A 13,427-nucleotide genomic window follows, 5' to 3' on the forward strand; every position below is an offset into this window, starting at 1 on the left:
CTACTTGCCTCGGGGAATGTCCCTGTATTTACTGTAAGTCGCTCTGGATAAGAGTGTCTGCTAAATGTAAATGTATTGTAAAGCTCTAGTCTCACAGTATAACCAAACCCTGGCTCGAATGACATAACAGGAACCAGAGGGACTGATGTTGTCTTGAATCATAAGGGGTTGGAAGAGTGGGCGTCTTTATCTCAGTATTCACAGGGTGTTGTCTCAAACCCGGTCTTCACCTCAGAAACAGAGCGGTGACTCCCTAATAGGGTTTTTGGAGAGGTGCAAGGTTAATCTGATGTTTGAAGTCAGGTTTATATCTCATTGACTTTTACACCGAGAGGAAAGCTAGATAGTCCACACTTTGAACTTGAAATAAAGCCGCTTTTCCCTCTGTGTATAACTCCAATCCCCTTATTAATTCTTTTGGAAGGTTAAGGAGACTTAAGGGAAATGTTTACAGTGTGCTGTGTGTGGCAATGTGAGTTCTGTCTGCGAGGATATTAGATGATCACAACGACTATTTCATCCACAAATATGTCACTGCTTTTCTTTCTGAATGTGCAAATATTCGTACATTTCAAACCAAGGTCTTAAATATACAGACTGCATGCCATTTTCACTCTGAAAACGACACACCAACACACATACGCCCTATGTATCCAGGTTCTGGAGCATGCACATCCACATATTCATTGATGTCACCCCTGCACACCTGAGGGGGTGCTGTCACTGCTCCTATGCCAACGCACATCTCATTGTTAGGACAAAACCTGAGAGGAGCAGTGAAGGTTCGCTCGTTAGAATCGCAGCCCGGAAGGTTCCTGGAGGCTCAGGTGTTCTCTCTCTACACTGCATGTTTTTGGGACAGAGTAAAAAACGAAACAGTCAGACTACCTTCACCTTTCCTCCTGCTCTTTATCCCTTTCATGTTCACTTGTCCACCATAAAAAATTTAGTTGATGGACCTAACTGCCTTTTTACTTCCTGCCTGTTCCTTTTCCATCTGTTTTTCTCTCGTTTTCCTTTGCACTCCTTCTCCTCCCTCTAGAATATAATTTAGCCCATATCGCCATTCCTGCCCTCAGAACCAAGGGAACCAGCCCAAAGACATCATCATTAATAAGACATGAGCGGGTGTACATTTACCACACTCCCCCTGGAGAACTGAAAGGGAGAATAAGAATGAGGGGAAGGGGGAAGGAGTGAGAAATAGAGGAAGCATAGAGAATGAGCAGAGAGGGAGGTTTGCTATGATTCCCTTCTTTTAAATATATTTTTTTTCGGCTTTATTTGACAGATAGACAGGAAAAGCAAAGAGAGACAGGGGAAGATGTGCAGACATTTTCTGAGCCAGAATCAAACCGGGGCTTCTGCTTTCAGGTCTGAGCCTACATGGTACACGCCCTACCCAGAGAACTAACCGGAGCACCCTATTATTCCTTTTTTAAGGAAGTCAGTGTTTTTGTTGAGGGAAGGACACCACAAATCCAGAGTGAAAACCCCGGGTCTGGAAAGAGTGTTTCTTTACTTAGTGGGGGAGGTACAGGAATTACACAGGGAGTGCCAAATGACAGAGTAGTAAAGACTGAGATGGTGTTTTTAAAGGCTGGGCTCCCAATTACATTTGAGATATGGTTTGAGTTCAGTTCACTTTTGACTTTTGTTAATAACCTTTTTCGGTCCCAGATGAGCAATGTGTGAAACTCAGCAAATGTTAACAAACATTAACAGTTAGTTGCCAGCATGTGGCTAATGTGGCCTGGGGAGAGGGTTAATGAGTCTGGCAACCCTCAGAATAAACAAGCACCAAGGCACCAGGGGACAGAGCAGAGACAATAAGTACCTTACTGAGATCCACTATAGTGAGACATCCCAAATAGGTAGTTCTGGTTCAAAGGCTGCAGTTTTTGGACAGTATAATTTAGTGGCAGGAAGTAAATGGTGCCAGTGTTGGTCTGCTTGGCCCATATGCTGTTCTTTGCCTCCAAACTGGCAACCCTACTAGGATTAGTTAATACTTTCCACACAGAAGGATAATGAGCAAGCAGAGTGCGAGTGTGGGTTGTAAAAACGTAGTTTATAGGCTGTCTTCTCTTCTCTCAACTTAAACTTTGTTTATACTACTCAGAGGGTAAAACAGTCTGCCAAGAATGCCTTGATAAAAGTTGCCAAATAATTAGAGAAATACAAAGTCTGAAGAATGGTTATAAGTTCCTTAGTTTCAGCAAACAGTTGTTTTGGAGACCATGGAAGAGTTCAAATGAATAGAGTACACTGCCACCAACGCCTCATACACAGTTGATAAGCAATGTCACTTTCTGTCTGCACCTTGTTACAAGTCTAAACAACGCCATGTATATTTCAATGCACAGTAAGTCAATCTACTTTGTTGTTAAGCCATACAAGAGGATATATCTTCGATCAAAAACAGAAGGGAGTATATAGGCCATCCATTAACAATATTATTATCTGACGACAAGTGACACGGCAGCCCATGGCAGTGGATGAGTCATACCCTAGTAACAACATGACCTAATCAAGAGGAGGAAAGTAGATGGAGGGATGGATGGAACAGAGGGCTGGAAGGATGAGGGCAAAATGGAGCTTTAGCTACACCTGAATTACAAATAACAATGCAGTAGGTCTATCATTTCACAAAAGATGCCTTTATTTTCTTTTTTAGGGCATCCAAACTCATTCTTGTTGTAAAGCAATATGCATTTGTTTCAGCCTTTTGAGATCACATGGATTTAGCTGTTCTCTCATATAAGGAGTTCTGGAGCCAATCCTGAGAGGCCATTTGTCATGTTCCATCTTTGATCTCCAGATGATACAGCTTACATTTATCTCCTAAAACACACTTTTAAAGCGAGCACATTCAATGTGATGGACATTTTAAGATATTGTGTGTGTGCACAGCTTTGAAGCGATGGTGCTGTGCATGCAAGCATAGACTGCTGTTATCCAGTGAATAAAACAATACACTCAGACCATGATTGTATTAAATGACTTGATTCTCAAATGTATCTTTGGGCTTTCCAGTATGGAGTTAGATTAGTTTCATAATTCAAACAAACAAACTTAACACGATCCAAACAAACGTAACACGATTCATACAAACATAACACGATTCAAACAAACGTAACACGATTCAAACAAACGTAACACGATTCACAAATGTATTTCGTGATTCACAAATGTAACGCGATTCACAAATAAATGACCCTATTACATTCGTTTGCAACCTGACAAACACAAGTTACAAATCCCTGCATTCGTTGGTGTGAATCCCTGCATTCGTTGGTGTGAATCCATGCATTCGTTGGTGTGGATTTTTGGAACTTTCCTGACGAGCTTAGATTCACAAATGCATTTTTTCCAAAAGATATCCTCTGCAGCCTATCAGATGTCTCCAATTTTAGCCAATCACCGGAGAATGTCTAATATGGGTAGACGGGCTCTGCGTTAGCCTAGGAAACACGGAAAATGACTAAACATGAATCCTGCCATTCTCAACAATATTCAATCACGTATGATCATCGGTTTAATAAGATTAATAAGCAACATTTCACCTACATGCTACCAGACGACATTGCTCGTGATCTGAAGGAGACGATGTCCGTCATTATGGCAGGTTTTTGAAGACCACATAGACACGTTAATGTGAATTGGAAGAGACGATCTGATAGGCTGCAGAGGATATATTTTAGAAAAAATGCATTCGTGAATCTAAGGGCGTCAGGAAAGTTCCAAAAAACCACACCAACGAATGCAGGGATTCACACCACCGAATGCAGGGATTTGTAACTTGTGTTTGTCAGGTTGCAAACGAATGTAGTAGGGTCATTTATTTGTGAATCGTGTTACATTTGTGATTCACGAAATACATTTGTGAATCGTGTTACGTTTGTTTGAATCGTGTTACGTTTGTTTGTTTGAATCGTGTTATGTTTGTATGAATCGTGTTACGTTTGTTTGGATCGTGTTAAGTTTGTTTGAATCGTGTTGCGTTTGTTTGTTTGAATTATTAAACTAATCTAACATCCAGGGCCTTGAAGTTTTCTCTGCATCCTCCCAGTACAGACTAAATTAGCTCCTTTGCTTTTTGGCTAACGCAACCACTGTTATGGTTGCAGTCCACCGAAGCACCATAGCTAGTAGCTAATAATCTCATAGCGTTAGCCCTGGGGGCTAGCTGATCACAAATCTCGATTGAGTCGGAGCTTCTTGTCGTGGATGTGCTGCAGCAGGATCCTGCTTCGCTGCTCCACAGTGCGTATGAGAGGTCGCACGCCAGACTCTCCTCCTTGGCTATTCCAGAATTCCTTGTCCGTGTAGAGCGAGTGCAGCAACATGGCCTCCAGACAGCCTGACTGGAGAACAGACACTGCTCTCTCTGGGAATCTGCCATGGAAATAGAACACTGGCTGTGAACGGGTCAGGTGTCAGTATATCACCAATTGGGTATTACAATTGGGTATTTTAGTGCTGTCTGTCAAGGATTGTTCTGAATACTGTACTGATACATACAGATTCCATCTTACTTCAGTAAAAACAGAGGTGCTCTCATAGTTGTATGTACTGGTAAAAATAATTACTAATACAATAACAGCGATGTTTTATTTTACATCAGAATAACATTGTATCTGTCTAATATAAATAGGTGTGTCTCTCACTATGATTAAAGCGTTTTATACACATGTTGCTGGACTCACTCATTAATACCCTCAACCAATCGGAAGTTGAGGTTGTCTGATGGATGATGGGGTCTTCCTGCGTTGTCTATAAACACCAGCTTAGTACGGTCGGTTTTCCTCACCTACACAGACATGAGTACAGCATAAGTATACGATCAGTACTGATTGTTTCACATACTGTCTCTCTGAATAATGGAGAATCCATGAGAAAAGAGGACATTCTTTGACATGAGAAGCTTCAAGTCTGTGATTGTACCAGGATGTGAACCAGCACCAGGTCCTTTGGGTTGTTACATTTGACATGGAGCAGGTTCTCAACGCAGGGTTCTCCTGGTCCTGGAATGAAGCCACAGCAGTACCTGTCCAGACGATCGTTCACCTGGAACCCGGGAAGAACATAGGGATTCCAGAAGAGGGTTACACTAAAAGATCCCTCTCTCTCACACTCTCAATGAAGATTTTTTTTTACCACAAGTTGCTGAGCTGTGAAACTCAAAGCATTACACAACAGCACACAACACCAGCAAACCAACTAAATCTAGTTGATTTCTGTTCAACCATTCACAGTCTTAAATATAGTCACATCCAAATGCGGAACCCCCCCCCCCCCCCCCCCCCCCCCCCCCCTGTGAGCACTGAACCGTCGATGTTAGCAGTGACCCCATCCCTTGTGTGAAACTAGAAGCAGACACCACATCTTTTGCCCTCCGCGGGCCGTCTGCGTCGGCTCTCCACACAGTCCCGTCCTGTGCCCTACTTCCCTGGAGCACTGGGACTGGGTTCCACATCAGCCCCATCAGAGGTGTTAAATAGCAGGTAGGAACAAGTGTTCAAGCCTCCCACTCAGCAGTTCCACACGATCAATAGAAGGCTATTAGCAGTTGGCCATGTTACAGGTATTGACTTCTGGGGAAGAAGGAGCTCATGCATTATTCACCAGCTGGCTCGGCTCACAGTCAGCTACACATTCCATCTCACGGACTGTGTGAAGCCAGTCCTTATCTTAAGCGGATTTTCCTACAGCTGATTTGATTCGCTTCAGGTTTTCCCTTCTGTCCGGTGGAATCAGGAACAATAAGAAGGGAGGAGGGTAAAAAGGTCTGATGGGAGATGTTTTACCACAGAGTCAATGAAAATCAGAGGATATTTAAGAAACATTTTTCATTCTATTCAGTTCCAATTATACATGAGGCCATTCTAACCTCCAGTTTGGTTATTACGGTCCACAGATGCAAGGCACTAATAGCAACAGCAGCAGCTATCAATTACACTCCTCGTGTCTTTGAACATTCTCTTCCTGAGACATCCCTGACTGCCTGTCACTCAAGTTCACCATCACCAGAGAAAACCTTGTTTGCACTTCACACAGTTAGGGGTCATACACTGGTTCTTATAACACCTAATCTGTGTATGTTAAGAAAGAACCGGAAGTTGACAGAATGAGGCCACGTTTCCTCACCTGTAGGAGGAAGTCGAAGAGAGCCAGTCTCCCCCACTCTGAGTGGTTGACGCCCACACAAGGGGCGGAGTTTAGGCCCACGCCCCGGCCACACCCAGCCAATAGCAGGTGCTGATACTGGGTCCAGGTGAGTGGGATGGAATTTTGGTCGTTGTCCTTATCAGCCAGGTGCTGGATCTCTGGGTCCCACCAGACCACGGGTCTAGGTGTACCGCTGGTGTACCTGTCAAGGTTCAGGTCAGTTCTGTCTGCTGAATGAAAGCTAAATTCAATTAATTAATCAATCAATCTGTCAGTTAATTAAGCAAAATTCTGTTTAACCAAAACAAAACAAAAACAAGTACATTGAAATTATTCTTCAATTCGCAATACCACACATTATTGTGTTTTGTTCATTTTTCACCTCATTGCATTAATAAGAAGTCCGCCTGACAACTTTAAAAGGTCAGGGACAGTCCTACACCTACCGGTAGGGCAGGATGTCGCTATGGAAACTCCTGAGCACAGTGGGCAGGGTCCGGTTGAGCCCCAGGACCCTGTCAAGGTGGAAGCCAAACACCTCGAACCAGTCCTCTGCCCTCTTGACCAGAGCACAGTGCCCCTGCTCGCACCGCCCACTGTGGGACTCCTCCCCTCCAGGCTGGGTGCCAGGACCCAGCGCCACCTGGAGAACCTGCCCGTGGGCAGGCACTCGGGCCTTGCTGACCACGTCGCCCCCTGACAGCATCTCCATCTTCTGGAGGTCGTCCGTACTGAGCCAGGGCAGAGGATGGGTGTCGGTTCTTATCCTCCGCTGGTCCTGGTCGGGAAACAAGCCCGCTTCTGTGCCGGTCTTGCACAAGACACCGTCTCTCTGCTCCAATGCAGCTTGAGGTTTTAGCCCACCATTGCTGCGTTTGTTTTTTTTGGAGGATGGTGCTTTGCGTTTCCGGAGGGCCCTGGCAGTTTTCTGAACGTCCTTATGCTCTTCGAAGGCCTTCCCGGCTTTCCCAGCATGCTTTGCATACTTGTGTCTGTCTGGAGTCTGTTTAGGTTCTGACGTCTCCAAGTCTGCAGCTGCAGCCTGGTCCGTGGGTCCATCATGTCTGGGAGCAGGGCGAGGATTGGAGGAGAGCTGTGAAGCAGAACTGTGATTGGCTAGCATGTCAACACGCCCTGGCACATCATTCACCAGTGGGAGTGGATGCTTCCTGGTTTGGTGCTTGGATGCTGGCGTCTCTTTCCTCTTTGAGGCTATGCCTTTAATCCTGCGGGTTGTGGTCCTTCCGCGTAAGTGCGTGTGAGAGGTATCATGGATGACATCCCCCGGAGATCCCCTCACCCCTGCCTTATCCACAACCATCAGCAGGTGCTTGGAGGACTCTTTCCCATCAGCCTGTCTCCAGGCCCCACTGTGGATGTTGGGGGTCAGGAGGTGGAGGGGGGCCATTGTGGGGTGGTCCCTGTACATACCCCCTGGCGTAGGTCCACCTGCGACGCTGAGACCTCGGGATGCTAGCCTTTGTATCGTCACCGGGAGCGGGAAGGGGAGCGTGCTGATCATCAGAGCCGACAGCGCGAGGAAGAGGAGGAGGAAGAGCAGGGAAAGCAGAGTCCAGCTCTTGCAGCGGATCGCTGAGCACACTCTCAAGGCCTGGGAACAGAGGGGAACAGGGACACAGGGAGGAGGGCTGTAGTTAACCAGCCAGCTGGAAAAAAAGCCATGATTATAATGGAAGGGTGCTGTAAACTGCAAAGATAGCATGACTACTGTAAACTAAATGCTAGGAGCTTGCATTCCTCTCATGTTTACATGAGGGGGGAGAAAGAACGGGGGGGGAGGGAATCGGCAATGGAGAAAAGAAAGTAAGAAAGAAGGGGGAATGAGAGAAAAAATAGAAGGAAAAACACAGAAAAGTAGGAGGATAAGATTGATCACCCACGTGTATCCTGTCTGCTTTGCACAAAGAGAGAGTAAGTCTGCCTGGGCTTTCTTCAGGCACAAGGTTCTGGGTTCTTCATGGTTACCCAGCTAAGAGCTGCTATGGCACACACTCGTGTTTCCACACTGCCTCGTGCATGCAGAGCCATCATGAATATGCTGTCAGGTTCAGCAATGGATGACTTTTCACAGCCGGCTCCATGACAAATGACTGCCTCAGCATGTTGTGCAAGACAAACTATACCCATTACTTACAGGACACAAAGTATCATTTAAAGTAGGCATTTGTGATAGTAATGTATCTTTTCTATTTATGTTGTCTGTTTTCATTCTATAACCAAGCTCCTTGCTCACAGTGAGGACATGTTGGTTACAAAGCAAATGACATTGATGTCTGCTTGACCCAATTTCACTGACACACTAGTACTATCCATCCACACTATGCCCCCCCACCCCCACTCCCACCCCCCACCCCCACTCCCACCCCCCGCCCAGAACTTTCAGACTGCCGAGATCTCTTCTCCATCCACGGCCGAGCTTTGCTTTATGGCTTTCCCAGATCACACCACCTGTGAAAGGATTCCATTATGCTCATCTGCTGGAATGTTGGTCTGGGAGTTCTGAGGGCCCGAGGGTCCAGCAGGGTAGGTGTCCGTGGAGATTCCTGACAGAATAGGGGCCTCACTACAGACATAACCGTACAGACCAGCACCATATGTGCGACAGGCATGCAGCTCTCCTTAAAGGAATAGCCCACCAAAAAAATTACATCCCAGATGTTTAATTACATAAATATGGGTACTGCCATACTTGATACGTGATTTTAACCATACGTGATTTTAACTCTGTGTACACTTTCTTTACTGTCAAACGCAAACCTGATAAAGTGTGACAAACTTTGTGTTCATTTATATTACAATAGCCTTTGTCACAGGCCTGTGAGTGTAATGAATGATATGTGAGTTTAACATGTCTTATAGCAGCATCACTTATTGCCCAGTCATCATGCAGCCTCTCTGTCGGTGTGGATGTGTCAATATCAGGCGACCCTGTTGCCCCTTCGTGGGTTCTACACTCAGCGAGAGCAAACAGGCACGGCCAGGACATGACACAGGTCAACGGCGAACCACACTACCACAGTAAACAAACACGGTGAAACTCCTGGGGCCAGAGGGGTGAGGGGGTGTTGGGAGGGAGGGAGGGAGCAGTCTATAAAGATCAACTGCAGGATACAGCTATCTGTCTAAAGAAGAATTTACCAGGCAAGGACACATTAGTGTGAGATTAATGATCTCTTACAGGTGAAAAACTGAAAAGGAATTCATTAATATAATCCATCCCTCTTCTGTAACAATACTCTATCGAACTGGGAGTGAGAAGGAGACAGAAAGAGGGAGAAAGGGAAAGAGAGAGAGAGAGACAGAGAGAGAGAGAGAGAGAGAGAGAGAGAGAGAGGAGGGACCCAGGGGAATGAAAGAGCAGCAATGGAGGAGCAAAGAGAAAGTGATGAGATAGTGCTCTGAGGACAAGTACAAAGCCTTTATTCTGCTCTCCAGACCAGGCTTGCCGGGGCCTTAGGCTCCTACAGGTGTGCTGTATATAAAGCGTGTGTGTACTGGTGTGTACTGGTGTGTACTGGTGTGCTACTGCATACTCAAGGTCTCCCGGTTGACGGTTTATGTCTGCTGATTTAGGAAGACCTGGGCAAGACAGGCTGCAAGTAGTCTGACTAACCAGACACAGCCCTCAGAACAACAGGAATGCAGCCATGAACTCCACCGTTCTTAGATCTAGTCCAAAAAAGGCTTCTCAGCACACCCTTCGCCAGACCTCCACACAACTCATGTGAAGAAAACGATGTTGTCTGCGACAGGTACCTCTCCAGCTGTTGCAGACAGAATTTGACCAAAATATATCGATTTTTGCTATGTCAAGCAATCAAATTTGCAGGGATATAGCATTAGGAACCATGACTGAATCAATGTAGTATTGTGAACAAAATGTAGTCCTGTTCTCAGCTCTGTAGGTCTATGTGCTGAGCAGTTATGTCATGTTATGCCAGGTTGCTTTGTGTTGTCTTGTCCAAAGAATTTCAGTGCCCAGTCTGACCCTGTGTTGTTCTGTGCATCTGACAATAAAAGACTTGAACTTGAGGTCAACACAGAAATTATTCTCAACACGTGGCAGCAATATGAAACGGAATTCGAAATGTCTACTGCTTTAAATTCTACCAATCATAACTGGAAAAGAGCTGGGTTTGAAGGAGGGCATTGTTTGGAACAAGAACGTTTCACCACCTCTGGAGTTCTTATCGTGACAGGCTCACCAGCTGAGACACCTTGACCTTAAGGGCTTCAATACAATTCTTCGTTCTCTCCTCCACTTTGCTCCACTCATTTTTAGACTTTTCTCTCTGCAGGCAGTTCTTAACCATGTGCTTCACTGAGATAAGTAGCACGCATAACTGCTGTAGGCCATTTTTTGTGGTCGGACTAGCCTGTTTCAACCTAAACACAAGCTTTGGGAGAGACACACACCAACCACTTCCTTGAATCCCTCTCCCACTCCAAGGGACCTAAAACCAGCAGGTCTTATAAAACTGTAGCCTGGGAGTTTTTGCCCCCCCTCCGTCCCCTGTCCCCCTCCCCCCCTCCCCATCAGCTGTCTTTAGACCTGAAGTGGCTATGAACAGCGCCACATTAACAGATGACAACTTGAAGGAGTGAAAATACACTCCTGGTGCCGTTGTTTTGTTCTCACCAAGGCTGTTTCGTAGATTTACAGTGAGAGGAAACCCAGATTACACGGGTCATTCATAATGCAGCAATGCAACAAACTTTAGCATCCTGCGTGGCTCAGGAACCCGACGCTGGTTCAGGGTCTGAGAGAGAGATCCTATAGAGGCTGGTAGCTGCCTCTAAAACACATACTCTGGCTGGTCTCTCTTTTCACAGCTTGGGAATAGCAGCAATAGAGATCCAGCTGAAAATACACACATGGCCAGCAGGCAGTGCCTTGTGTGGAGCTATGTTCTGCAAGATGGGGACCCTGATGGTTCCTGTCTGAGTCACTTCCAGAAAGAAATTCCAACTGGAGGCCCACTGACCCAGCTGAACAAGACTGGAGATTAGATTTGGATATCATTTTTTCTCAGAGGTACTCTGTGTGGGCTTGTTTTCACATGCCCAGTGCGATAAAACCAATTTGGGAATATTCGGTGCAAATTCTACATGTTTGGTCAGGCATGCAAAATTACATCTACATGTTTTGACTCCAGGTTTAGCAGTTGGTACCTTGAGGTTAACACAAGGCTTCTGTGCATGAACATTATAAATCATTTTAGCTACACAGGAAGAAACCTAGTGTTCCATCGACAAAGCAAAACAGAAACAGCAAACAAAAATACAACGATACAAAACACCATATCCATTAAGTTTGGGGTTCAAGATTTAACCATTACAAAGTTTCACACTTAAGTGAAAGAAAAAGGTTTTGATTATGTTAACGTCTGTACAGCCGCTGAAACCACCAGTCACTGCGTATGGAATCAATTATCCTAAGGAACTTACGACTGCTGGAATTGTAAGAGTGATCACCCGCCTCAAACCACTTAGTTTTGTTTTATACTGAAACATACTTTTACCCATTAGGTAATATGAATATATTCATGGTTTAAAGGCCATTGATGCAGGATGTCGCACAACCTAAATACTAATCGATAACTAGTCTATTATCTGAGGTTGTCAGGTTCTACCAGCCAGAGTCATATACCCTTGCCCAAAACTTGACCATAGCTTGCTCATAGTCCTGGCACAATGTCAGTAGGCTACCTGGGCGATCTGTTCAAGTAATATGCTGCAACAAGCCAATTGTTGATCTTTCACAATCAGTTCTCTCTCAGTCCTATCCTCTCTTGATATTAAGTCAAAATATGAACAGCAAAAAGTCTAAAGCAAAAGAGTCATTTTACTAATATATGATTCACACCTACCATCGTTTATCCTATGAAGGTGCATTCCAAAACGAGGGTTTGCAAGCTTTCAATTTGCGACACGTCGCGAGTTGATCAAGACTGGTCCCCCCATCCCGTCAGTGATGCAGCTGCAGCGGCGTAAATCAGCAATTATCTTGGTCCATACATTCCACATTTCAAATTGTGTTGCATCCATGCATTATGTATTCATTTATTTTATGTTGCAATGTGATGCAACCTTAAAAGCTTTACCTACTCAGCTCTCCAAGGGGAATGTCATTATTGAATAGCCTAGTTATCTTCTGATTCACATAATTCTAAATGCACTACCTAAAGTTTCTATCCCATAGACTACACTTACTCCAACAGGGCTGGACTACCCTATAGCCGTTTCTCCCAAGGGACCATGAATTTGGGGAAGTTCATTTCAAAGTAAAAGTCTAACCCTTTTTTGTGCGGAGTGAGATGGTGGAATGCTGGCTGAACTGAAATTCGATAGCTTTCGAATTGCATAGTATAACTTCACCAGCCAACTGTTGAAGACGGACTGCTTAAATGCATGAACGTTTTTATGAACCCATGAATCATTTATCAACCAAACATTTTTCATGAAGAAAAGTCGGTTTTGCTATTTTAGTTTCAACTTGAGCTTTGAGGCTGAAGTGACATGATTAAACACGTTGTCTCTCTCCAGAGCGAAAATGAGTAAAGGGCCGCCATGGACTATATGAAAACAATTTGTAGGCTACAATACTCACTCAACATTTTTGAATACACCATAAGACAACAGTTTGTGTGCCCGCCGCCACACTAACGATGGATTGCACGGTTGACTGGCTTCTCTGTACAAGACTGCCCTCTGCTGGTAATGGATCAGCTCAGGCCTTGGTTCAGTTCTTTAGAGACAGTCATATAATTGCTTACAGTATCTAGGCCAGGGGTGTCAAAGATACGGCCCGCCAGGGCATCCAGCTCGGCGCGTCGGGTGTCTTTGCTAAGTTTGAGAGAAAGACATAATTCGCATTTCTATAAAAGTAACTGCTATTCCGAATCCAAATGTCTATTAAGAATATGCAGGTTTATGATTAGAAAGGTTAAGTAATTGTTTTAATTGATCCAGTAATTGCTTCAAAAACAGCGTAAATGCGATGTCTGCTCCGGAGGCAGAAGCGCTCATTGGCAAAGGCAGCAGCGCTCGCTTTGTAACGCATTTGACGTCAAGGCGTCACAAAACAAGGGAATTAGCTGAGGAGAGCCCAGGCAGATAAACAATGGACTGATGTCTGAGTTTTTGGTCTTTATGTTTCTAGTTTATTGTAGAAAGACTTTAAAATAGGGGTTGTCATCAAAAACCTTCACCAATGATTTAAACATCAAGAAATA

At 44.8% G+C, this 13,427-nt stretch overlaps 1 protein-coding gene across 4 annotated transcripts; it reads right to left on the reverse strand.

Moving 5' to 3' along the window:
- Window positions 1–3,955: 3,955 nt before the first annotated feature.
- gask1a (golgi associated kinase 1A) lies at window positions 3,956–12,508 on the reverse strand. Of its 4 annotated transcripts, XM_047042440.1 has the most exons (7): window positions 12,301–12,505; window positions 12,063–12,172; window positions 6,618–7,783; window positions 6,151–6,412; window positions 4,948–5,070; window positions 4,710–4,813; window positions 3,956–4,398 (listed from the first exon to the last, which is right to left on the reverse strand). In XM_047042440.1, exons 2-7 carry the CDS (start codon window positions 12,063–12,065, stop codon window positions 4,194–4,196), a joined length of 1,863 nt encoding a protein of 620 aa, XP_046898396.1. In that variant the 5' UTR covers window positions 12,066–12,172; window positions 12,301–12,505; the 3' UTR covers window positions 3,956–4,193. The 4 variants fall into 4 exon arrangements, with proteins under 4 accessions (XP_046898396.1, XP_046898387.1, XP_046898403.1 ...); XM_047042431.1 differs by having other exon boundaries at window positions 12,063–12,505; XM_047042447.1 differs by having other exon boundaries at window positions 6,151–6,373; window positions 12,063–12,503.
- Between the last annotated feature and the right edge of the window lie 919 nt (window positions 12,509–13,427).

The sequence above is a fragment of the Hypomesus transpacificus genome, chromosome 2, assembly GCF_021917145.1.
Source record: "Hypomesus transpacificus isolate Combined female chromosome 2, fHypTra1, whole genome shotgun sequence".
Lineage (NCBI taxonomy): Eukaryota > Metazoa > Chordata > Actinopteri > Osmeriformes > Osmeridae > Hypomesus > Hypomesus transpacificus.